Raw genomic sequence first — 26,153 nt, forward strand, 5'->3', positions numbered from 1 at the left:
ATTAAAGGTTCTTCTCGCCGTTGGCGGCTGGTCCATAGGTTCAAAGCCATTCATCCCCATGATAAGCTCGAAGAGCAAACGTCACACATGGGTGAAGAACGTCATCAAATATTTGCGCAAGTAAGTATTCTTAAACTTTTTCGATAATGCTTATATCATGTGTAGCTATCGATTTAAACAACATTTCTCAGACAATTTTCAAGTCGTTAGCCTCTACCTTAAGATTTACTAGCTGGCACATAATACATAGGCACTACAAACTCGCGGAACGGTTTAACGTAATAAGTTTTAACTTAAGATCTAAATTGCAACTTGCGAACTTTGACGAAACGGGGTCCTGACTATAAGGATACTTTTGCCTTCTCAAGATTTCTTTTTCAGTCCACTATTGGATTTTCAGCCGAATTGTCTTTCTAGCAATGAACATGGTTTTTCATGACACAAATGGACATGTACCTGGAATGTCTTTCTGGTATCATTGAAAACTCTTCAGCCATGGTATATAAATGTGATGATAATACAGCATTTTGAGAAATTCTACACAGTTAAAGTCCAATATATTGGAATTAAGATCAACTGCCTATTTTTTATTTACCTAATTCTGCTTTAACCATTGTGTTAGAGGGAGTAATTTGCTACTGTTAAAAGTTAAGTATGAAACCCTAACTGAGGTAAATTGACAGGAGATCGAATTTCACCTGTAGCATCTGATCTTTTTCCCAATTATCACACAGTCGTCGCTGCTCTGGTCATATTTTTATTATTGGTGCTGATTTTTGTTTGTATACCTCTCTGTCTGTAGGTATGAATTCGACGGGTTTGACATGGACTGGGAGTTTCCTGCCACTAGAGGCAGTCCTCCAGACGACAAATACAGGTTCACTCTTCTCATGAAGGTAACGTCATGGATACTTGTGTGATTTGAGCTTGATGTTTCTCATTATTCCATCAGAAATTTTTTTCAGCCAAAACAACAGCAATGGTATAAGAATAATTTTCTTACAATCATAGAAAACTACATCACAAGATATCTGTACACAGCTGTATGGTGCTTGATACCCGTTTCATACACGAGGGAATTGTCTACGTACATGTGCAACAAATATACTAAGTCTATATCTATAGTGTTGCCGTTGTTGTTGTGTGTGGCTATTATATGAGAAATGCGTTAGTTCCTACGTTCAACGTAACAGGTTCTAATGTTTATTTTATTTAATTCTTCAGGAACTTTATGAATCATTTGCTCAAGAAGCTCGTGAGACCGGCAGAGATAAACTTCTGCTGACTCTGGCTACAGCCGCGGGAACGTATTATATCAGCCAATCATACGAGCCGACAGAAATTGTCAAGTAAGTCGCCGAATTTAATTGGAAGAACTTTCTTCCGGTTGTTGTTCTACAAAACGATATCTGTTAGATGACCTTTTTATGCGGCCATTCGAGCCCATTGAACATAGTTCAGCAGAAAACGTATATCAGAAGCAGACGCATACATATAAATCACGTGGTTGAAATATTCAAGCCTAGTATTGAGCGCATCTTCTTCTTTTTTTTTTTTCTTGCTTGCTTTCTTTTTTTTTTTTTTGGACCTGTACAGGCTCATCTAAAGCGTCGATCTCTCTAAACAACTTCCTTGGTTTGGCTGAGGCTTTAAATCATGAGCTTTTCAAGTACCAGTCCAGGTGCGGTTTCTCTGGTTGTTGCCTGATTTCCACCGCCTTCACATCATTGAAATATTCTTCAGTATGGCGTTAAGCCCCAAAATAATTGAAGAGGTAAATAAACACATATGTCATGTGCACCGTTGTCCTTTTCAGATATGTCGATTATATGTTTCTGATGACATATAATTACCATGGTGGCGCGTGGGAGCAGGTGACAGGTCACCACGCCGGGCTTTACCGACACAAGAACGACCCGCCTGGCGAGAAAGGACAGCTGTACCAGGTAAACTACACCATTCACTGCTTCGGTCGGCATAGGGGCATACCTGTGAAATGAAGGTAGAATTGTGGCTCTTATAAATAATGTACTTGAGTACTTGGATATGCTGCGGTGTCTGAAAGAGTATTTCTTACGTATTTCTAAGTAATATTTTGTACATACTGCATTTCCAAGATGGTGACAATTACAAATTAATAGTATGTATACAGTTTGCAAACTATTTCCCCCAAGAAGCCTACAAGCTAAAGACTTACATTTCATAACACTCTAATGTAAAGAATTACAATTCAGAACACTATAATTTGAAGACTTACAAATCAGAACACTTACATGTCAGAACACTGTAATGTAGGTATACCTGCATTTCATTACACCGTACAGTAAAAGCTTAATACATTTCAGACTGTGGAATCTTAATTTAAGCCATCAATTTGTAAGTGAATAGAGCGCGTTTCGTCACAACCTCCATTTTTTCTACCACATAACGTTTCCGTAAAGCCGTAGACCGCACTGATAATAGTGGACAAATTAACGTTGTATCATTTCAGCAATGGTCTATTGACTTCTGGCTCGATGCCGGAATACCCAAGGACAGACTCGTTGTAGGAATTCCGACTTACGGAATGACTTTCCGATTGGCTGATCCCAGTCAACACGGCGTGTTTGCTCCAGCCATTGGTGGAGGTACTAAGGGAGAATACACCGGGGAGAGGGGCATAATGTCTTATTACGAGGTAGGTTGGCACGAGCACCAAAGTTTGGCTAAGTGCTTTGCTGCGTCTAACACATAAGCTATATTGCTGACTATAATAAAAAGACTTCGATAAAGAGATTAAGTAGAGACTTAATACAGCGTAAAACCAGAGCAATGGCAGCAGTTTTATTTCTTGTCCATATAGTTTATTATAAATAGGCATACGTGATTTACCCCCACCTCTCACTATTCCATGCTCATGTGTTACAGGTTTGTGAGCGTCTCCAAGAGAGAGGCTGGAAATCAAAGTGGATTGACAGTCAGGCTGTGCCCTATGCTTATGGCGGCGACCAGTGGGTGGGTTATGAGAACAAGGATAGCATTAGGCTGAAGGTAAGTCACTTGACATGTAGATACAAAACAATCCACGCCCGATGAATGTGTTAGACAGGAGCAACAAACATTTAGCAAAAATGCTTTCTGGAATCACGTTTGTCAAGAATTGAAGAGTAACGGGCAAAGAGTAGTATTTCCTCTCTGGTTTAGCTGCGGGTTTACGTTAGTTGGTTTTCCAGGTAGATTTGTTTTTTAGATTTCTCCATTTTTAAACCTTGTCGCCACCATACCGAGACATTGCGAGAGTTACATCAAAGGGACAAGACTCCGCCAGCCACTATATCACAAGATAAAAGAAAAGTGTGCGTTTGTGTCCTGACATGTTGTGGTGAAAAATTGTCTAATAAATCGCTCCGAAAAGAATCGAGATCAAACCTTTATTTAAATGTATGCATAAATTTTTAAGTTACTGAAACTTAAAACACACGGACAGACACACAGAAAAAATAAAATGAAAAGATAGCCCTCTGGTATTAGTATTAAATGAATTTATTTTTCTCTCAAAAGGGGAATAAATGTATAAAATTTTGTTATGTGTTCATGGTAAACAAAAAACAAACCATATTGTTATTTTCATCCATCACCAAAGAAAATTGACTATTTATTTATTTATTTTTTGGCAATAACTGAAAAGAACACTAACATTTCATCCCTCATTGTGTTCGGATTATGGACACGCAAGCAGAATATGTGTTTCAAACATTACTAACCCATTTACCAAATTATTAAACTAACATTTGTCAACAGTATGAAAAAACATTGGCTTTCTTCACTCAGGCTAAGAACATTATGAAGAGAGGCTTGGCGGGGGCGTTTGTGTGGTCCGTAGAGATGGACGACTTTGGTGGCACCTGTGGCGAAGGGAAGTATCCGTTGATGAGTGAGATCACAAAGATTCTGAAGCCTTACAACGGCATGAAACAGGAAACACACTGGACTCCCAAGCCAACAGACGCCGCAGTGTGGACACAGAAGCCAAAACCAACATGGAGACCAAAACCAACTCAACCCAAACCAAAGTGGCAACCGAAAGCGGAGGAACCTAAACCCAAACCAACATGGGCGCCTAAAGTTACGTCAAGACCAGCGGTCCAGCGTCCGGAGAAACCCACGTGGTCCCGAACGAAGAAACCTTCCTGGAATAAACCACAGAATAAGAGACCTTCATGGAATAGACCACAGAAGAAGAAACCCTCCTGGCAGAAACCCAAATACGAGAAACCTTCCTGGCAGAAACCAACTTTCCGGCCCGTGACGAAACCACCGAGTGCAGGTATGTACGTGATTGGCGGATTTGCTCATTTTTCCGACCTTAGGAATAAGTGTACAAATAATTAATATCGCAAATTAAAAATTTACTGCCATTATTTCCAAACTTTTCGCGTTTAATTCAGCTTTAACCGCATCACATGTTTCGGTAGATATGAGGCTTTATCATTATTGTAATATGAAGTGGAAAAAACGGTTCTTGTAGAATAAATATTTTTGTGCTAAATTTAAGATATGAAATGCATATGAATGCATTTGGTGCTTCAATTCTTGTTTTTAAATTGATTCTATGATTCAAAAAATTTTCATTTTCAAGTTTTTTTTCATTATTTTAAATTACACCTTTGCTTTTCTCACCAGCTGGAAGCGTGGATTGCTCAAAACTGGGATCTGGAATATTTTCGGATCCGTCTAGCTGTGACAAATTCTACCTGTGTGTCCCCGGGGTGTGGGGCTCTTACCAACCCGTAAGGATGTCCTGTCCCACGGGTACACGATTTGACGACGCCCTCAGAATATGTAATCACGAGAACAGCATTGAGTGCTGGACGTAAAATTTGGACTTAGCCTAAAGACGAAACAGATTTTGTTGCCATATTGTATTATTGTCATCTACGCAAGTTACAGTATAAGAGTCGTTCTGACTTATTACCTGATGTATTTACCTGTCTCCTCATTTATGACGGACTCGCCGGTTTTATTAGTCAAGAGGCGGAATATTTTTTTCATTTTAAGTAAACATCAGTTATGATGTGAAAACTGTTCGTGATTTTGCAAGATCATTTTTACCAACTGTAAAACAATATGGTTACAGGCCTGTTCTCTATATGACTTATTTTTTTGTTTTGGTACATACATGTATTGGACCGACTGGCATCTAAACTACTACCGGTCAAATCGGTCGACTGCTTTTCAAAGCAGCGAATTTCACTTTAATTTCCCTTTCTTGTTGGTGGTAATTACTTGCAGCAATCGGAATTGGAGTTTCTATTTGTCCTATTTTTAACCAACCATCATTTAGTAAAATACTTAGCTCGCTTTGAAAACATTTGCAGCGCACTGGCTGATTTTGATTCACCTACCTACTTTGTATACAGTATATAAACAATATCTTACATCTAAGTGACCAGAGACTCTTTTTCTGTTTAAAATACCACACACATTAATGTAGGTGTAAACAGTTTCATCTTTAATTGAATGAATTCAGGTATAAAAATACTGTTTATCTCATTAGTATACTCTTAAAACATCACGTCAGAGTGCACAAATCCTCTCATAGTGTACATTTATTTCCCTGTTCAAAGTACGATCATTCCCTCAAAGTATGGCCTACATGTTTGTACAGGCTTGGTGAACAACCATTCCCTGGCACGTCCACCTATTTTCTCGCTGTGTACATTTGAGCACAGGTTAGCTAGACGTTACATATGGACTAACATACTCCTTACCGCCCATGCGCCTCTCACAACTTTTGTTTCACACCACTCCCGCCACGAGCAAACTTTGCACAGAAATCTTGAACAAAGCCATAGGTCACTTGGCTCTCGGAGGCGAGACAGAAAATGATACCGGAAGAAACAAAACCTCGGTCTGTCTCAACCATTCGTTTTTTGTTCATTCTTGCTACGCAAGCATTCTTTTTAGTTTAAATACGCACAACATGATTTTAATGGACACCACAAACAATTTTATTGATCAAAACTTATTAGGTCAGAGACCAGAGAATAATTGCGATAGAGTAACTATGTGTAAAGATGGAATAAACTCCGTCTTCGTTGTACAATCTACTGCTATGACCTGTATTTTAAAACCATTTCTTTTAACACCAATATGTACATTTTCTTTACAAATCACGTGTTATTTTTGTATATATTTTATGTAACTTGATACTGTCATTGGCTGTCAAAATCATGTGGGAAATCAGGTTGGAGTTATCGCCTCTTATTATCGAAATTCAACTGGCGTTCAACGCCCAACAAATGTAGTAGGCCTACTTCAAATCCTTGATTTAATTTTAAAAAATTGATGTTAATCACAAAAAAAAGATTAAATTACAAAGTACATTCCTGTCCTTGGAATTAATTTCTTAAAACACCAATATAGACCTGTAAACTGATTGATATATCTATTTCATATATCTTTGTAAATATACATAAACACCTCCCTTTGATCGTCCTGAACACTTGCAGCCTAGGAAAAAAAAAACATTTTTTAATCACTTGTTCCGTTCAGAAAAGCCATACCTGATGTAATATGATTCAGAAATCTAATGTTCGAACATCAAATAGATATTTTATGCGCAGGCGCACAGATACAGGAAGTCTTGCTCATCAGTGTACTTTACAGAACATATCCGTTGCTGTTGTAATATATGAAGATGACTATCTGATTGTATATATTTGTACATAATTTAAATATTGAATGAAAAATAAACCTACAGTTTATACCTAACCAGACTGTTTTGTGTGTTGTTTTGCCGCAATCAAGAATATCAAAAACAAGGGAAGAGGATAATCTTTTTGATTACATGTAAGCCTACCGGTACTATTCTTACTGGGGCTATTCGTTCGAATCCAGCATCTGCAGATTTGTCTCTGATCTTGTGTTGTGCTAGATAAAACATACAGTACAGAGAGTTCTTTTTGTCTTTTTCCGTCTTAACTTCATCATAGGCTTTGATTCGATGACAGAGTCCTGATATAAGGGGTCACACACTCGAATCCAGCTCTCGCTTGTTATCTGCTTTAACGTAATAACTTCGTCAAGTACCTAACGAATAATTTTTTGTAATAAAAAATCTTCAGGGCTTCAGGATACGTATACACAGATCCCTTGTAACAAATGACAAAATGAGCGTACTGGTGCGAGACTCATGCGACATTGTGCTGCGCAAGCCTGCTAAAATCTAGATTTTGGAAAAGTTCAAGAGAATAAACATTCAAATTCAACATAACTGTTTTTATAACATGTTTTGGGGATTTTTTTCGGATGCTAATATGTATTTTATTGGAATATATTTCGGCCTTGTAAACTGTAATTAAAACTTTCCACTGTGGCCTTTTCTGACCATATTGGGACCAACGATGTCACTTCAGCTTTTTGCCACTTGACACACACTAGCCTGCTACATTTCATCAACAAATAAATCCAACTATTTTCCTGGACGATTTATAATGGTATTTCATCTGATATATACTTCATTTTCGAATGGTCTTTGCCTTTAAACTATGGTGTTTGGTGGTGGTGTGGGGAGGGGGGGTGTAAGATGCTAATTGTTAATTATTTATGGGAACAATTATAGAATAAAGCCCTAATTTAGGTAAATTCACAAGATACCGGTTACGTGTCACCATATGACAACTCTCTTTTTGTCGTCAGTGCCTTAGTTTAGCTCTTTATGCTGATGTACTCTTTAAATGTATAATTTTTAGATATTTTGTATGGCAATAAACATTGGTTACACTGCTCTGCGAAGAAATCCCATGCTTAGAAAAACTGTCCAGAAAGAATGAAAAGTTCCAAAGTGATTACCGTGTTCTGGATAACAGTATGAGGATAACACTTTATTTATTTATATGATTTATGTTTTACACCGTACTCAAGAATATTTCGCTTATACGGCAGCAGCCAGCATTATGGTGAGAGCAAACCGGGGAGAGCCCGGGGGAAACCCACGACCATAAACAGGTTGCTGTCAGACCTTCCCACGTACGTCCGGAGAGAAAGCCAGCATGAGCTTGACTTGAACTCACAGTGAGGACATTGTCTTATCAGATGGCATATCGGTGTACTATCTTTCACACATTAATCAATTTTCTGAACGTTTCATGAACGAAATGACAAAAACATTGTAGTTGTTCCAGTTGAGATGCACAATTCTAATCCATATCTGTCGAACTATTTAATTTATACATTTAGAAACGATTGTCCCTACTGTCCACAAATCCAACTATAGTCTACGCCAAGCAAACACAGGGACACGTTAGAGAAACAGGCCCACATAATCCGTGTCAGGTGAACTCTTTAAAGGCTTAGATGTTTGGATGCCTGACCCAGAGAGTTTCCAGTGACTACTGCGTGTTATAGTGTGGGTGGTGTTTACTGGTGCATTGTTCCTCCCCCCACATCCCCCCACCCCAACCCCAACCCCCACCCCCACCTCTTTCTCCTCTCTCTGTACCTAGTGAATCTCACCTTTTGCTATCTACCGTAGTGTACACATTGACAAGTTGGCGCCAGTATAAGCAACAAAATATTGTAAGCACGAAGACGGCTTTTGAAGCATCACGTGACTCTGGGACGTCTACCCATTGGCCCAAAACTAAGTGACGTAAGCTTACCCACGTGCTAAGTATGTTTACTTGTGGCTGATGATGTAAACGCAGAGGCGGGTAGAAGACTGAATTAGGCTGCATTGAACAAAGGGGAAAAAAACTTCCTATAGCTACCCTTGTCCTTGATTTTCATTGGATAACTCGAACTGCGTGAGGTATGGCTTAGAGATGCTACAGTAGGAGGGTGAAAGTATATAACTTTAGATACACTGGTATTTTTGTATCAGTATCTTAATCAGCGCTAAACTGCAAACCATCCATTTTGAATCGAGCTCTCGAAGGCATGAATTTGAACAGTTTGGGACTACTTTTGGTATCATTACTCTCGGCATGCAAGGTGGCTTGTAAGTCATTTTTTACTCTTATTCCATGAAAAATTGTTTACCATCATTATAAAATAATCAGCTAACCATACAAAAACATATTACAAATTCTCATGTTTTTTTTATGCGTGTTCTGGTATATTGAGTATAGATGAGCTTCGCATGGAACAGACCACTAACAAAATTTCTTTCACTAAGCAGAAATTTTGGTGTCAGTCTTTTTCTGTATGCGTGTTGCAAATATGTGCCCCATGCTTACAGGGGGACAGGCTTTACACAGGCAGGTTCAAAAGAACCACAGATGGAGCAAAACAAAAACACACTTATTCACACTATGTCTTTGTTTCGAACCCAAATGGGCTCATTGTAAAGCATTGTCTGGCATTCCTGTATGCAAGGCACGCACCTCTTGTGTGTCCGCCTAAAAGGGCAATTTCAGCATATATTTTCCATGTGAAATGTTTTGTTCTTAAATACTGCAAAGAGTAGGGCGAATCTTGACGATATTACAACAGACTGGGACAATCTATTACAGTTAGTAGCGCATCTAAACGATGTTTTCGTATGATAAAAACACCAAACATCAACGGTGACGCTTTTTAACTTCATCGTCCCCGATGTTTTAATCAAAATCAAATCTCAAAAGTTTTTTCCTTTGAGCTGTTTTTTTTTTGGTTTGTTTTATTTTTTTTAGATTTTAGTTTTAGCCTGACGTTGTGAGGAAAAAAGACCAGTGACCCCGTTAGCAAATTTAAACCGTCTCATTATTCCAGTTACCCTCAAATAATCTTTTCAACACGTTTTTTATGTAAATACAGGAATATGACGTAAACTAACGCACGAATAATTTCTTACACGTTTCGCATAACTAGTCAAAACCGAACAAAGGTTTAATCATCTAACTTCAGTTCATTTAACTTCAGTTCAGTTAATTCATTTTAGTCAAATTCGCACCTGTATTCTTTAGTACTTTAGATCAAGAGGGTACTGTTCATTATGATGACATTGTGAAGATCTTACGGTATACTGCACTTATACGGTATACTGCACGACTATTTCTATAGCTCCGCGAACCACTTGCACGCCGAGTACTGCATGCAGTATTTACACCATTGTGGTTTTGCATTACTAGTACTTGTTGACCAGTATAGGAGGCAACAATGCAAAGAACTTTACGTTTAAGTGGATGAGCATTGTTCTATTACAACAGAACTAGGAGAAAACAGTACAATAAAGTTAATTCCATGATCAAATACAGCTTCTAAATTTGGCCGCCTTTCTATGTTTCATAATTTACCCCGGGCTCTGCACGGTCCCACCCACAATAATGGTCCTCGCCGCATTCGTATAAGTGAAATATTCTTTATTACGGCGTAGTCAACACCAGTCAAATAAATAAATAAATAAATATTTTATTATTTCGGCTAAAATCACGAAAGTAACAAAATATGTCCGATATTAGGTTACATATACAACTTAATAACAAGGATATTTATTCAGTAAGAAGTAATAATAAAATATATCGAATCAAATTAATCAAATATAAACACATTTTTTATTTTTATCTATTCTTAAGTTGGACTTTTCTTTTTTTTTTTTTTTTTGACGTTCGGCTTAATTTGGGCACCCCATTATGGGTATGAATAATTCGGCCTATCTCGTCTCCATCACAACGACGTTTCCTTGCATATAGCTTATGTTCTCTTTGAACAGTGAAAGATTACCGGGAAAGCTTTGGTAACGTTAGGCCTATACTTCCCTCATGACCATTCTGTTTCTCAGAATTCATTTGTTATGGAAATCATATTCCACACACATGTACATACTAAGATGTCTGCCACATTGTAACTTAATTTACTCCGGGCACTGGGCCCTTTCCCTCCCACCATAATGCTGGTCGCCGTGGTAAGTGAAATACTCTTGGGTGTGGCATAAAACTCCTGTGAGACAAATAAATGAATAAACACTGCCATTTCGACATACAGATAGCTAAACCTGCATGACATTGTATATCACCACCATTCAGCAATAATATTATCTGCTTCTTTGTTTCCAGCTGGGAAGTTGGTATTTTGCTACTACAGCAGCTTTGCCCGCAGCCGTCCATGGCAGGGCCGTTTCCAGCCGGAAGACATTGATCCAAACCTGTGCACACACGTGATCTATGCCTTTGTGGATATGCAGGGCGCCACAGGACTAAGGCCTAACCACTGGTTAGATTATGGTAAGAAATTCACTTGCCCACCGAGGGGCTTTTTGTTGTAGTTAACTGATTTAGTTGACTCAAGAGCCCCTCACGAATGGGGTGGTGTGAGTTGAAGCCCAGCTCATGTTGGCTTCTTCTCCGGCCATACGTGCAAAAGCTCTGACAGCAACCTGCGGATGGTCGTGGGTTTCCTTCCGAATGGGCCTGCTTTCCTAACAACATTTTTGCTGGCCGCCGTCGATTAGTGAAATATTCTTGAGAACGACGTAAAACACCAATCATCTAAATAAATCAAAGAAATAAATTAAGTTAATATGATGGGCTCTAAGCCTAATTTATAGCCACAGCTGAAATAGTGTAAGCTGAAATTGAACTTGCGACCTCGTTAGTCAGCGACATATAAAGGTGCATAAAGACCAACGTTTCGGTTGAATTTCAGAAAGTCAGAAAGGTTCAACGTAAAAAGGCTATGCATTTGCCTCCTAAAAATGCAAACCATATATATCAACGCTTTAATCCAAATGAATTATGAGCGTCACTGATCTTATTGTCAATGATCTTTGCCATGTAGGTATACACAGGATTAATCACCATAACCTAAACTAGGTGATTCCTTTACAAAATGCAGTATCGTCGTCACAGAACTGAAAAACCGTTACAAACAACCGAATAATGAACCTGTTAATTTTAACGGAACGTCTGTTGTCTGAATGATGCTAGAATGTATTCTATTATTATATCATTATATTCTGTCATATTCAACATGATACCCTGTTACTGTGATGGAATATTTATGTTAAATGTATAGACAATGTGTGTTAAATTTAACAAAATAATCCGAAGAATACATTCTAGAAATAGACTTTCTGTTAAATTTAATAGATTATTCTTTGGAGTGCCAGAATTAGGTAGAATACCATGGCCCAAACTAGGTGGTTTCATTACTAAACGGAGTAAATGTTCGACAACAATGTGACATAACACATAGACACGCGAAGTAAAGCGTAGCGTGCTACCTCTCTACCAAAATAACTGTAGATATATTTAGACAATGGCGTTCCACATTACAGAGAAAAAACACGGAAATGTCAAGCAGACGCATGCTCTGTAAACAAATCCACATGACAAGGACAGAGTTACTGCTATACGCAGTAGGTGGCCTCTAGTTTATGTAGATTTTTTTTTTGACTGTTGGAATTATTTCGCTTACGGTTCACTAGGACGTTTAGGATTCTGCGTGGATGAGGAGAATGAGTATGGTGCGAGGTGATTAAACCATTGTAGCAGTTCTTGTGACAAACTGACAAAGCCTTTAAGCTAAACTGATTAAGATGTCGTGGTTTATTTAAAACAACAAAACCAACGTCTGTTATATACACTGATCGGATAAAACCGTTTCTTTTCATAAAGTCATGAGGATTCGGGAAAGTATGAAATTTATCTGCAGAGTTCTTTGGCTGATTTATCAAATCAGTCCTGTGAATCAACCAATCATAAGACCCCAGATATGCACATCGACCCTGAAACCGGGCCAACCTGTCTTGTTTCCTTGTTCTAACTCTTCAATAGTGTGCGCAACGACTGGTTGACCCGTATCAGTATAATGGCTCGGGCGGGGCGGCTTGCTTGCCTTCGGTAAGTCGTCTCAGTGAGGCAGCACTAAATAAAAGAGCGGTGGAAATCCGTCCTGCAACAAGGAGGCACATTACACGTACATGGACCCTAATGATTCCTTCGTCGTCGTATGACTGAAAAATTGTTGAGAACGACGTTAAACCCCAAGCACTCACTCACTCACTCAATAGTGAGCGTCAAGCGAGGCTGCAACGTGTACTTGTAGCATGCTTTAGGTCGTTGGTCCAAGATTTTGATTGTCGTAGCTATAGTCAGATAGGCGCCACACAATGCGCGTAAAGGTACACATTTCTGCTGTATTATTTGTTGTCAGTCCCTGGAATGCGACTCCTGCTTACTTATGTGGAACTGAAAGCATGTTTGTCTAATACCAATACTGTGGCGCATACAAAGCATTGTCATTGGGTACAAAATATTTATACCAAGCATTTTGAAATTAAAAAACCTCATCAGTTATTAACTTGAGAACATATATATTTAATTAACATGCACGTTGCAATGTATACTGTATTGTACATGCAATACAGTACGTACCTCAACACAATCCGATATTGCCTTTACCGTACGATTACTTTATTTTGTTTATTTGATTGGTGTTTTACGCCGTACCCAAGAATATTTCACTTATACTACGGCGGCCAGTATAATGGTGGGAGAAAACCGGACACGATGTTCGAGAAACGCACGACTATCCGCAGGTCGCCAGCAGACCTCACCACGTACGACCGGAGAGGCAGCCAGCGTATAATTAAAACTTCTTTCGTACAACAAGGCTGAGTCTTTCAAGGCAAGGAGCAAACATTTGTTCAGACCTGTATAACTCTAACGGATACCTCTACTTTAAAAAGAATACCTTCGTGTTTCTATTTTTTATAAAAAGGAAACTGACTTAATTTGTTAAAACAGGGGCTTCATACTTTAAATGTCTATTGTCTTGGTTTAGTTTCAGCAAACAGGTAAAAGCCGAAAAAGTCTTTCTTGTCAATGAATCGTCACGAAAGTACTTTTAAAGTTAAACGGAGTTAGATGTTCTTTGGTCTTGGTAAATTTACAAATGCGTGCAGGTTTGGAGCAATGAATAACTCTCAGGGTGTGTGAAGTTTGATGAGCTTTTCAGAGGGCTTGTTAAGGATATTCAGTGTCTCTGTAGACTCAGAGAAGACAGGAGCAAACCATGCCTGCGTAAAAAGCTTGGATCTTAGCACGGATATGTCGTTTTACTTTAGAGGATTTGAGGAAAGAAAAAAAAACGGGCAAAAAATCCTAGCCTTCAGGATTAATGTAACCCTAAAATAGCGACTTCGTCAAATAAACTGCTTTTCACACGGAACGTCCAAGTTAGCATGATGTGACGTGGAGCATGCACAGACATTTTAAATATAATTCATTTTTTTTGTATTTTTTTTTTGTTGGATGTTATTTTTAACAAAGAGACATGTGATTTATCATCAAGGAATAGATCTACGTGACTTTGGAGTTGAGTTCAACAAAGACTGATGGTCTATAGTAGTGTCAGCATTTATTTACAGCATGCCGTCTCTTAGACTGTCCTTAGAATTCAAGGATGAACTGTGATATACTTGGTCAATCGTGATGCAGTGTTCTGATTTATTTTATTTTTCTTTTAATTTTCAGGGGCGGGGGTTTACTAACTTTTTTGCATATAGACAAGAAGCAGATCTCTTCCTTGAGGAAGATAACTGGAAACTTCACACTACAGTACTCTGTAATTTTCTCTGCCTTTAATTTTACATTCCTGCTCTAGCAAGACAAAAATCTGTCATAAATGACTTCCAAAAAGTTTGTACGTATATATAAGAAAATCAACCGGGGTTAAATAACTGTGACCATAAAAATCAATATGCAAAAACTCAGTTTCAAGTTAGGCCTAATCGTCATATACATAAATATATGAAAATATGTAAAGATTATTTCGTACGTTTCAGTTAAAGAATTGTTGCATTGCGGATTTGTTTGACTTCAAACAGTATTGCTTTAAAATGCATGATCAGTAACAACGCTTACTTTACTGGTAAAATCGGTCGGGTTACATGTACTTTCATTAGTTTTTCAGGGTGTTATCTTTGTACTTTGGCGCTTTAAAGTATTATCTTTGTACTTTGGCACTTCAGATTATTATCTTTGTACTCTGGCGTTTGGGAGTATTATCTTTGTACTCTATCGCTTCAGAGTATTTTAATTACCGGTGCACTCTGGCGTTTCACAGTATTATCATTACCGGTACAGTCTGGCGTTTCGGAGTATTATCTTTGTACTCTAGCTTTTCACAGTATTATCATTACCGGTACACTTAAGCTTTTCAGGATATTATACTTGTATTCTGTCGTTTCATAGTATTATCATTTCACTCTGACGTTTCAGAGTTGTACATCTTTCATCATGCCCCGTTGCACTCACTGGGTGTATTATCAGTGCATACTTAGTTGCGTAGTTTGATAAATTACCGTGATAATATTAGTTCTGTTCATCTCAGACAAGTTTACCCTTAGTTCTGTGTGTGTGTGTGTGTGTGTTTTTTTTTATCCTTTAGAGGTCCATCCACGAGTATTGTTAATTTACTCTTTTCTCCCAGATAGTATTATCATATTTTTCTATGTATTAAAACTGTGAGTGGTCAATTACTTGTATGAGTACCATCGCGTTCTATTTATAATTTCATCCCCTAGTATTATCAATTTGCTCTTTTTCCCCCACAGAGTATTGTTAGGGTTCAAACTAATAGTGATTTCAGACTATGTGTAGTCAATTACTTATGCGAGTACCAGCATGTTTTACTATAGTTACCTTCACGAGTATTATCAATTTACCCTTTTCGCCCCAACAGAGTATTATCAGCGTACTCTGGACCTCAAGCGAAGGAATCCCGACCTGAAGGTGCTGTTGGCCGTGGGCGGGTGGGACATCGGATCTGAGCCTTTCGTTGCCATGATGAGTTCTCCGGAAACACGAAGGGAGTGGGCCAAAAATGTCGTCAAATTTTTAAGAAAGTAAGAATTAATACGATTTTGTTTTCCACATATTTATTCAGAGCTTGACTGGCATTGTGAAATAAATCAATTCGAAACACTGTATTATGGAGGAAAATTGAGAAAAAAAGAAAAAAAGCGAAAACTAGCTTTAAACAGAAGAATGTCGATTCGCATTACCGTTTGAATGAATCATGGAGGTATATATACCTCTTTGAATGAATTAATGATTATGGCTGAGCGCCACATTGTCAATATTTCGGCCCTATCGTGGTGACATTACAGTTTGAGATACTTTGTATAACTACCTCAAATAGTACAATCCTTAATTTGTGTTTGAGGAACTTGGCAAAAAAGGTTAACTCCGGAGTACCTGGAGTAGATCGCGACCCTTTGCCAGATACATGACAAATCCCCTGTCTAAATACCAACCAGAGCTGGATTCGAAGCCGTGACCTTACAGGCCATGGGCCGTTATGCAATGGCAAACACAGCCCTGTAAGACATCGTTCAGGTAAAACTATATGGCATCATCTGTTCCTTATTAACCACAGTTACGGGTTTGATGGATTAGATATGGACTGGGAATTTCCAGGCACACGAGGAAGTCCACCGGCGGATAAATACAGATTTTCAGATCTTTTAGAGGTAAGTAAATTTACACTCTCACGATTCTTAGTATGGAAGATTTTTCCATCTCGTTTCTACGCTGGAACGCCTTGACCCTTTGTAGCCGTAAATGACGTCCCATCTATATACATATACCTGGTATATTCTAACGCTCAGAATTTTGCAAACCTACCCTAAATTCTCAGCGAATTCGATAAAGCGCTTATTTTGACATGCAAGAAGACATGAAGAATGTTATTTTATCTGGACAGATCATTTAAATTTATACTTTACTGTTATAATTCGTTCATGATTTAGGATAAGTTATATATGAAGATGGTGCATCGGTAAGCTATTTTGAATGAATGGTCACTGGCCCCGATGGCTCAGTTGGTCAACGTCCGCTTCGGGGACGGTAAATCCAGGATCAGTCCTGGGTTGGGGCAGGTGGCTTACTTGCCTTCGGTAAGTCGTCTCAGTGAAGCAGCACTAGATAAAAGAGAGGAGGAAATCCGTCTGCAAGGAGGAGGCACATTACACGTATATAAACTCTAACGACGCCTTCGTCGTCGTATGACTGAAGAATTGTTATGTACGACGTTAAACCCTAAGCACTCACTCACTTGTATTCACTAAATGAATGGTCTATATGATGTGGGACAGAAAAATGATAACCCAGTAATATTCAATTATTGAAAATGTTTCAAATATAAGGCCTTGACATTTCACAAACCTAACTTAACGGCTATTTGCAGCCTTTCGTGAAACCTTCAGAAGCATAGGCTAAGCATAATATTTAAACGTAACAAAATTTGAAAGCATGTGTTTGAAATTTAGGAACCATATCCCACACATTTGATGCCATTGTACATTAGATAAGCAATTTGTCAACATAATTCACACATACAACTTTTATACAATATTCTATGCGGTCACTCTCTCTCTTGCATCATACATTCAGGGATACACTTTTAATTTCTCGCTGTTTTAACTCTGTTTCACCTGTGATATTTTGTATTTCATTGAAGGTTGCCTAATAGCCATTACAATATGTGTCAGAAATATCAAAATCTTACGTGTTTAAATCTTGTGAAGCATTGCGAATTTAAGATGCCATTTTTTTGGTTTTCCCTTTATTGGGTCTTCTGGAGTGTACAAACACGCTCTCCTCCCATCATAATGCCATCGTAAAAGTGAAATATTCTTGAGTACCGCGTAAGACATCAGTCAAATAAATAAATAAATGCGAAATACGGCGAATGCCAGATATCTTAGATGTCGGACTTCCGTCTTCTGTATCTTCCATCTCGCTGTGTGGTAAAAAGACAACAGCAGTTAAACCAGCTAAATTTGTAGCTAGCAAATATCACTGTGCTTTTCGGTTGTTCCCACCTGTAATCAGTGTTAGTTGCAATTACCAGGTGTGTACACTGGGATGTAGAGATCAGGTAAGTGTTCCAGGATCTCCCACGCTTTGCCTCTAGTCTATTAGTCACAGTAACGCAGGACTAATTAACTCAGGTGACATACAACAGTTAGCTGCCCAGGTAAAGCGGACTGCGTGGCGACCAAAATCACGGTGTTGGAATGCAAGGTCAAAAGTGCACGATACATGTTACTAGGCTTTAGAGGTGACACGGAAAAAGGCACGATGTGACATTTGTCATAACATCCTGCACAGACAGATAAAACACCTGCTGTCGTTACACTCAAAAAATTACTTTGTTAATTCTAACAGAAAGTCTCTTGCCTGAGTGATGCTAGAATGTATTCTGTTATTGCAATAGATTGTTCTTTTAAATATAACACGCATATTTTATTAATTCAACATAAAGATTCTACTAGAATAACAGAATATTATGTTGAATGTGACATAGTATTGTGTTATAACAACAGAATACAATTAATTTGTTAATTCTAACAGAAAGTCTCTTGCCTGAGTGATGCTAGAATGTATTCTGTTATTGCAGTAGATTGTTCTATTAAATATAACACTCCGTCGTATATGTGAAATATTCTTGAGTACGGCGTAAAACACCAATCAAAAAAAAAAATAATATTAAATATAACACACACGTTCTATTAATTCAACATAAAGATTCTATTACAATAACAGAGTTCTATGTTTAATAAGGCATAATATTGTGTTATAATAAATAGAATACATTCTATCATCGCTCAGACAACATATTTTCTGTTAAAATTAACAGATTAATTTTTGGAGTGTAGGTTTCATCTATAAAGATTGAGCATTGGTTACAACAAGCGGTCGAAGACACTGTAGCTCTTCTGAAAAATAGGTTACATTATGTGCATGTTAGGGCCCGCTACATTTTCTGTTACACTATTTAGGTCACAAACATACATATGTATACCTGCATCTGGAGTTATATCGGAGATTTTTGACAAACAGCGACCAACTTAAATCCAGTTGAATTTTTGCTATTATTTTGAATAACCCAAATAATTACCTTATACAAAGCATTGTCCCTGACTGTGCACATGTTACAGTTCAAAATCGGCAATAAACTTTCTGAAATTTTTAAAGCGGGTCGCATTATAACTTCAGAATCATTTTAGCACTATGGATAGTAAAAGTAAGAGTTTAATGATATTTACTGACAAGAAATTATTATCAGTTTGGCTATTCTTGCTTAATACATAGAATTTGAATTGCCAAGCGAAAGTGGATTTTTTTGGCCAAAAATCTCAGTTAAAGCCTCTTTAAATAAGAGAAGAATAACACCTTTGACATTTCCACACAACCTTCCTGGAAATCATCATCCGTCTGCTAAGAAGGTCGTATTACACTTGCATACTTGGACGCTTAAACTATTATCGCTGCATATCTTTAGGTCCTCCAATACGAGTTTACTGAAGAAGCACGCAGGACCGGAAACGACAAGCTGATATTAACCTTAGCAACTGCTTCCGGTACATACTACATTGACCAGTCGTATGAGCCGTGGAAGATTCCAAAGTAAGTAGAAGTAAATGTACTCCTACACTAATACTTCATGTCAAAGTTCAGAAGATAGAACGGCATAAAAATTATGAGATATTTAACATATTGACACCTGACCGTGCGTCTGTGTAGTCGACATTTGTTTTGGTTTATATCTCTTGGAGTAGAATTGATATATTATAAACATAATAATAATGTGAATGAACCACATAATGTTCCGGTTAGTCCTCGCACTGTTCACCCGGAACAGGGCTCAACTGTTAATTATGCTGTTGTAGATACATAGATTACATGTTGCTGATGACGTATAATTACCATGGCAACTGGGAGAACGTCACAGGGCATCACAGTGGACTAAACGCTCATTGGTCAGATTTCGTTACTGAGAGGCCAGGACAAACGGAACTCCATCAGGTATTTGATAAACACGATTTCAAGTGATATAGTTTGGAATAACCTTAAACTTCTGATAAAAATTTATACAAACGTCAAAGGTTCAGAATTTTTTTATAACTTGGGGTCCAATTAACCATTTGGAGCTGTCTGGTCTTCAATATTTCTTGGATTATCGACAGTAACAGACTAATTGGAGCAATTGTTTTGGAATAGCAATAAAAGTTTGCGCTTTCTGGCAAACTTTGGCATTCTTTGGGTTTGTGTCCAAGCCCTAGGCATTTGAAACTGACAAAGCTATGAGCAATACCTTGTTTTAAGTGAGGACTTACCTAAATTGCTAAAAACCACGTCTTGTGTGTGTAGCTCTTGTATCCTTAACTGGTGAGGATGTATGTATAACTGTAATTCTTAGTGACAATGATTAGACACATTTCACATGGAATGTAGTTTTCAAAAGTGTAAAACTAAATTGAATTTTTTGAAGGGGAATATTTAATCTCGATTGCAGTACAATACGTATATCACAACAAAAAGGCAGAATGCAATATTTTTTTTACAGTTCCCTGCAAGTTCAGAATTTTTATGCAAATGGTAAACTGATTTGTGAAACTCTTTAGATTGATGCCACAATCTAACCACATCATCAGATCGGTAAATGTTATTTAGTACATGATTTTAGTGACGAAGTCATAGTAGTTTGGGATTTACACTTTTTGGACAAAACATGTGGGAGTCTTGTTGGCGAAATAGCCTAGACTGCCTAGCATAACATGCGTCTAATTTGGGAGGTCGTTGGTTCGAAACCCGGAGTAGTCGTAGCCGATTTATTTGCCTGTATTGCAATCCACAAAGAGTGTAAGTCAAATAAAATTAATAACGCTGTTTTGTATACGGTCTTTACAGTTTTACACAAGTTGCAGTTCAACCATAGCGCTGTATTAAGCAGAGAGCACTCGTCCATTATATCGATAATACTGTTTTGCACACGGCCTTCATAGTTTTACACAAGTTGCAGTTCAAGCATAGCGCTGTATTAAGCAGAGAGCGCTCGTCCATTATATCCATAAAACTGTTTTGCACATGGCCTTCATAGTTTTACACAGGTTGCAGTTCAAGCATAGCGCTGTATTAAGCAGAGAGCGCTCGTCCATTATATCGATAATACTGTTTTGCACATGGCCTTCATAGTTTTACACAGGTTGCAGTTCAAGCATAGCGCTGTATTAAGCAGAGAGCGCTCTGTCCATTATATCGATAATACTGTTTTGCACATGGCCTTCATAGTTTTACACAAATTGCAGTTCAAGCATAGCGCTGTTATAAGCAATAGGCGCTTGGTTAATATATCGATAATACTGTTTTGCACACGATCTTTATAGTTTTATAGAACTTGCAGTTCAACCACAACGCTGTTATAAGCAATAGGCGCTTGGTTAAAATATTGATAATGCTGTTTTGCATATCGTCTTTATAGTGTTACGTAAGTTGCAGTTCAACCATAGCGTTCTTGTAATCAGAGAGCGATTGTCCATTCTATTGATAATACTGTTCTGCACACGGCCTTCATAGTTTTACATAAGTTGGAGTTCAACCATAGCGCTGTTCTAAGCAATAGGCGCTTAGTTAATATATTGATAATGTTGTTTTTATAGTATAGGGTTTTTATAGTATTACATAAGTTGCAGTTCAACCATTAGCGCTGTTATAAGCAGTGAGCGCTTGTCTTTTCCAGCAATGGTCTATTGACTACTGGCTGAACAAAGGTATGCCCAAGGAGCGGTTGATCGTCGGCCTCCCGACCTACGGTATGTCGTTCACATTAGAGGACCCCAGAAATAACGGAATCCGAGCCAAAACCGTAAACTCCACGGACTGGCGGGAGCGTGCAGGGGACGCAGGGCCTTGGACAGAGGAGAGGGGCGTCCTGTCTTACTATGAGGTCAGTTATTTATTTATATTTGTTTGGTTGGTTGTTTTACGCCGTACTCAAGAATATTTTACTTATACGACGGCCGCCAGAATTATGGTAGGAGGAAACCAGGCAGAGCCCAGGGGAAACCTACGACCATCCAAAGGTTGCTGGCAGACCTTCTCACGTACGGAGGTCAGTTAACTCGTGAATACACTTCTCTGCGAAGAGTACATTTTAGTCCTTCTAGGCTTCTGTTTCGCTTATTCTGCTAATCGCCCCTGGATTTAATCCACTAGCAAAAGCTAAAAACATTTAGCTAGAGCAATTACAACTGCAGGCCTTATAGAGTTTGGTTTGGCAATGACTCATGTGTGATACTCCATTGGTTGGACGCGCACATCCTTAATGAAAAACCAACTTTATTGTATCAAGGGATTTAAAAGTTTTACCTTAGCTTGCTCGCCAACAAAGGTGCTGTGCAGTGAGGTCTGTCAGAGTCTTGGCTCTCCTTACCGCTACGCATTACCGGTAAAACCCATAAGATTGGCATATGAATCTATATGAAGTAAAACCCATGAGATTGGCATATGAATCTATATGAAGTAAAACCCATGAGATTGGCATATGAATCTATATGAAGTAAAACCCATGAGATTGGCATATGAATATACCTATTATGCATCAACTGAATACAATTGAACAATAATAAAAAAAATAACATTAGTTTTAATTAAGTACTCTGTTCACATTCTCTTCCAGATTTGTACCTTCCTGAAGTACCAGGGGTGGGACAGAGAGTGGATTCCCGACCAGCGGGTGCCTTACGCGACGAAGGGGGACCAGTGGGTCGGGTACGAGGATGTACCTAGCATCACAATAAAGGTGAGTATTAATCTCTCACTCACTACCCAAGGAATCTATAAGGCGCTGATCAAGACTTAATTAGAGGCCCTTCACTGAAACCAAGTAGATTCCTGCCTGACTAGTAAGGTCAAAGGCTCGAATCCAGGTCTCGCTGGTTCTTTTTCCGCTTAAGTCTGATGGTTTGTCAGTTATACACTACGCTTTCATCCACCCATAAACCTGAACACCGTTTCGATTGCGGTTAAAAATTTCATTTATATCACGCTGGAGAAATCGATGAATGGGTGTTGGAAAGCGGAGGAAACCACGGCATCTCGTGTGAAGCAAGAAAGCAGCTGGATTCGATCCCCCGACCTGTCAAGAGCATGTGTTCTGAACTAAGGCTCTATCAGCGTGGTTCCCTTTTCCGTTTTCAGCGTGGTACTTGCATGGTGTCCCAATAAAATAGTTAGCTGTCCTGTTTTGGGAATAGTTTTGTTGTAATTGGAGACGTACCCAAACTGATACCGTATACCCATTTAAAGCACGAACCAAAAACATGATTTTCTCCCCTTACAGTCCGAAAACATAATGAGCAGGGATTTAGGGGGAGCTTTCGTGTGGTCCGTTGAAATGGACGACTTCCGCGGGGTGTGCGGAGAAGGGAAATATCCTTTACTCAGCAAAATTAACGAGATTCTAAAACCACAACCAGAAGGGCCGACAACCCTGCGCCCTCCTTACAGAACACCGCAGCCCGTGCGTATCACGCCTGTACCGACGACAGCAGCCCCCCCTACTACCAGCCAACCGACGCGAAGGCCCGCAACTCGCACCACACCTCGCACACGTCGTCCAACAACCAGGCGGCCATACGTGACGACGCCGCGACGGACGACAGTGCGACGAACGAGTTCGTGGTGGACAGCCCGCCCAACCACTCGCAGGCGACCGGCACCAACCACCAGGCGGCCAGTGGCAACAACCAGGCGGCCATCCGTCACTCGTCCCCCTGCACAAAGTAAGTGGAAGTGACCTCAATGTATTCAAACAAGCGTGTTTGAGCTTTAATTAAATTAGTCATAAAAAAAAAATTATTGCCTAACGCATTCGGGCCTAAGTTTCGAAATTTTTTTTTCATTCCTGTTTTACAATAACGATTTGTGGGCAAAATGGTAACCTAATACATGTACTCGTGTATTGCCCAAGAGTGACAATGGTCAATACCTCTTGGGCCTGAGTGGCCATTGCCTGGAAATAGGTACTCTATTGCAAACTATAACGTAGGGGCCTAAATGTGGAACATTAAAAGTGGTGAATACATTTACACAATTTTTCGAAACTAGTATCAAATAAAATTCAACTTATATGTTTCAGTTTAAAAAAAAAAAAACAAAAATAACTTCCCAGATCTTTAGTAGGCTTACATGGTGTGTCATCATACTCCGCATGCCCACATCTTTCGAAATATTTTAACATGATAGTGTATTTTATGATGGCTGACAACAGCCATCTAGACAGCGACCTTGGGGACCCCACGGGAGGCGCTATTTTAACAAACCCACGCCTTTTATGCACCCTCCAAAAACGCGGAAGACGCCACAAACGCGGATCCGCATTTTCCGTGCCTTCTGCGTCTTCTGCGGGGGCACGAAGGTCGCGGTGTTGTTACAACTGCGCCCTCCGTGGTGTCATGCTCAACAAACGGACGCTATCAGCCACCCCCACATTTCGCGATAACAAAAAAAAAACAGCACCAAAAAAAAAACAATAGATGATATAACCATTCACTATTTATATCTTTGCAGAACTGGACTGCACATATTTACCAGACGGAATCCACGCCGATCCTACCAGTTGCTTCACCTTTATATTCTGTGCGGAGGGACGAGCCTTCACGCTTAAGTGTTCTGCAGGCACCAAATTTGACGTCGACAGAAAAGTGTGTGACTTTGAAAAGCTGGCTAAATGTCCTTAGGCTGAAATTCGCCGCTTTTGTAACAATTAGGTAGCTGTATATAGGAATTTCTGTTATAAAATATATGCGTGGTACTGTGTTTGTATTGTATGGTTGTTATTCGTTGCATACACGAGTTGACAGTGTCGCCTTCTACGATGAACTACGCCACAACTATTGAGTGCTTGAGGTTTTAACGTCGTACTTAACAAGTTTTTAGTCATATGACACGAAGGATCCTTAGAGTGCATGTAATAAGTCTCCTTCTTGCAGGACGGATTTCCACTGCTCTTTTATCTAGTGCTACTTCACTGAGACGACTTACCGAAGGCAAGTAAACCGCCCCACCCGAGCCATTATATTGATACGGGTCAACCAGTCGTTTATGCTGAATGCCAAGCGAGGAAGTTACAACTTCCTCTTCTAAAGTCTTAGGCCCCGAAGAGGACACTCTACCCACTATGCCATCGGGGCCAGTCCCACTACTTGGAACGTAAACTCTCAATCAGCGTGCCGACAACTGCTAGTCAAAGCGCCCACGCCTCCTAACTCCTTATATTGACTGGTCAGCCAGCATCATGTGGCTTTATTTACGTTACAAGCGAGAAACAGTCAACTCTTGTGTTGTCTGGATTCAGACCATGTACATTTAGCATTTTCTGGTTTGGAGGGAGTCATTTTGTAGAACAGATGGACAGGGTCCCGCAATTAGCGTGCGTTGACCTCACCTTGTATTATTTGTTAGATCATGTGTTAAAACAATATGATACATGTACTTCACACTTCTGATTCTTTCTAGAATCAACTTTCAAAGCAACATCGTTCTCTACCTATGTGCGCTGAGCTGTTATATAGCTCGGAATACTCAAGTAAGCTTGTGACATTTTTAGGTGATGTCAATTTCACAACATAATTGACCCAAGAGGTCAATCAGCTGGACATGGTGTCAGGTTGATATGGCGGACACGTTTGATTCGCACTTTTTGGTCCGAGTCAAATGGTGCCAATGATTGATAGACGTGCACAAATGCCTCACTCTACGAACTAACCATGCATTATCTTGATTCAGGCATTGTGTATCGCATATGCAGCGAACTTTGCTGATCTAATGTGATAATCGGACCCACAAGTCGTCCGTGCTAAGATGGCAGCGGTCTCCGCGTATCAATAAATATGAACCATCCTTCGAGAGAATTTTCTGCCCAGGTGACTGCGTCTTGTTTTACTGTCTATGCTGTAAGTATTTTGTATTGTATGTATGCTTGGGGTTTTACGTCGTAGTTAATAGTTCAGTCATAAAACGACGAGGAGTCATTAGGTGTGTACATGTACTGTGTCTTCTTGTGGTGTGCAGAAGACACTAGACATGACATCCCACCCCGTCATATTATTCTGACATCAGGTCAGCCAGTCCTGTTTCCTTGCTCTAACCTCTCAGTGCTGGCGTAAAGCGATGCATCAATAAGTACCATTTTTAAAGTCTTTGGTATGACCCGACCTGGGGCTCCCGATCTTTTATACTGTACACTTCTCTATGCATTACGCGATCTGAACCGAATGGATTACCGATATCTTAGTAACCATTTCCGAAGTACATTCCCATAGCATCGCCTTGGGTCGCCATTTGGTGTTCTACTAAAGCATATTTCAGTTCCACGATCACAGTCAATGTTACGGATAGATG

At 39.2% G+C, this 26,153-nt stretch overlaps 1 protein-coding gene across 1 annotated transcript; it reads left to right on the top strand.

Annotated features, from left to right (window-relative positions):
• The first annotated feature begins 58 nt into the window (after positions 1–58).
• On the top strand, positions 59–24,569 carry LOC135463353 (endochitinase-like). Its single transcript, XM_064740613.1, has 18 exons — positions 59–120; positions 803–896; positions 1,225–1,349; positions 1,817–1,946; positions 2,492–2,677; positions 2,908–3,030; positions 3,811–4,306; positions 4,663–4,791; positions 8,876–8,980; positions 11,016–11,183; positions 15,646–15,808; positions 16,342–16,435; positions 19,252–19,376; positions 19,640–19,775; positions 21,490–21,696; positions 22,429–22,551; positions 23,092–23,533; positions 24,321–24,569. The coding sequence occupies exons 1-18, from the start codon at positions 59–61 to the stop codon at positions 24,488–24,490; spliced, it is 3,078 nt and encodes a 1,025-aa protein (XP_064596683.1). The 3' UTR covers positions 24,491–24,569.
• Positions 24,570–26,153: the final 1,584 nt, after the last annotated feature.

The sequence above is a fragment of the Liolophura sinensis genome, chromosome 3 (assembly GCF_032854445.1).
Source record: "Liolophura sinensis isolate JHLJ2023 chromosome 3, CUHK_Ljap_v2, whole genome shotgun sequence".
Lineage (NCBI taxonomy): Eukaryota > Metazoa > Mollusca > Polyplacophora > Chitonida > Chitonidae > Liolophura > Liolophura sinensis.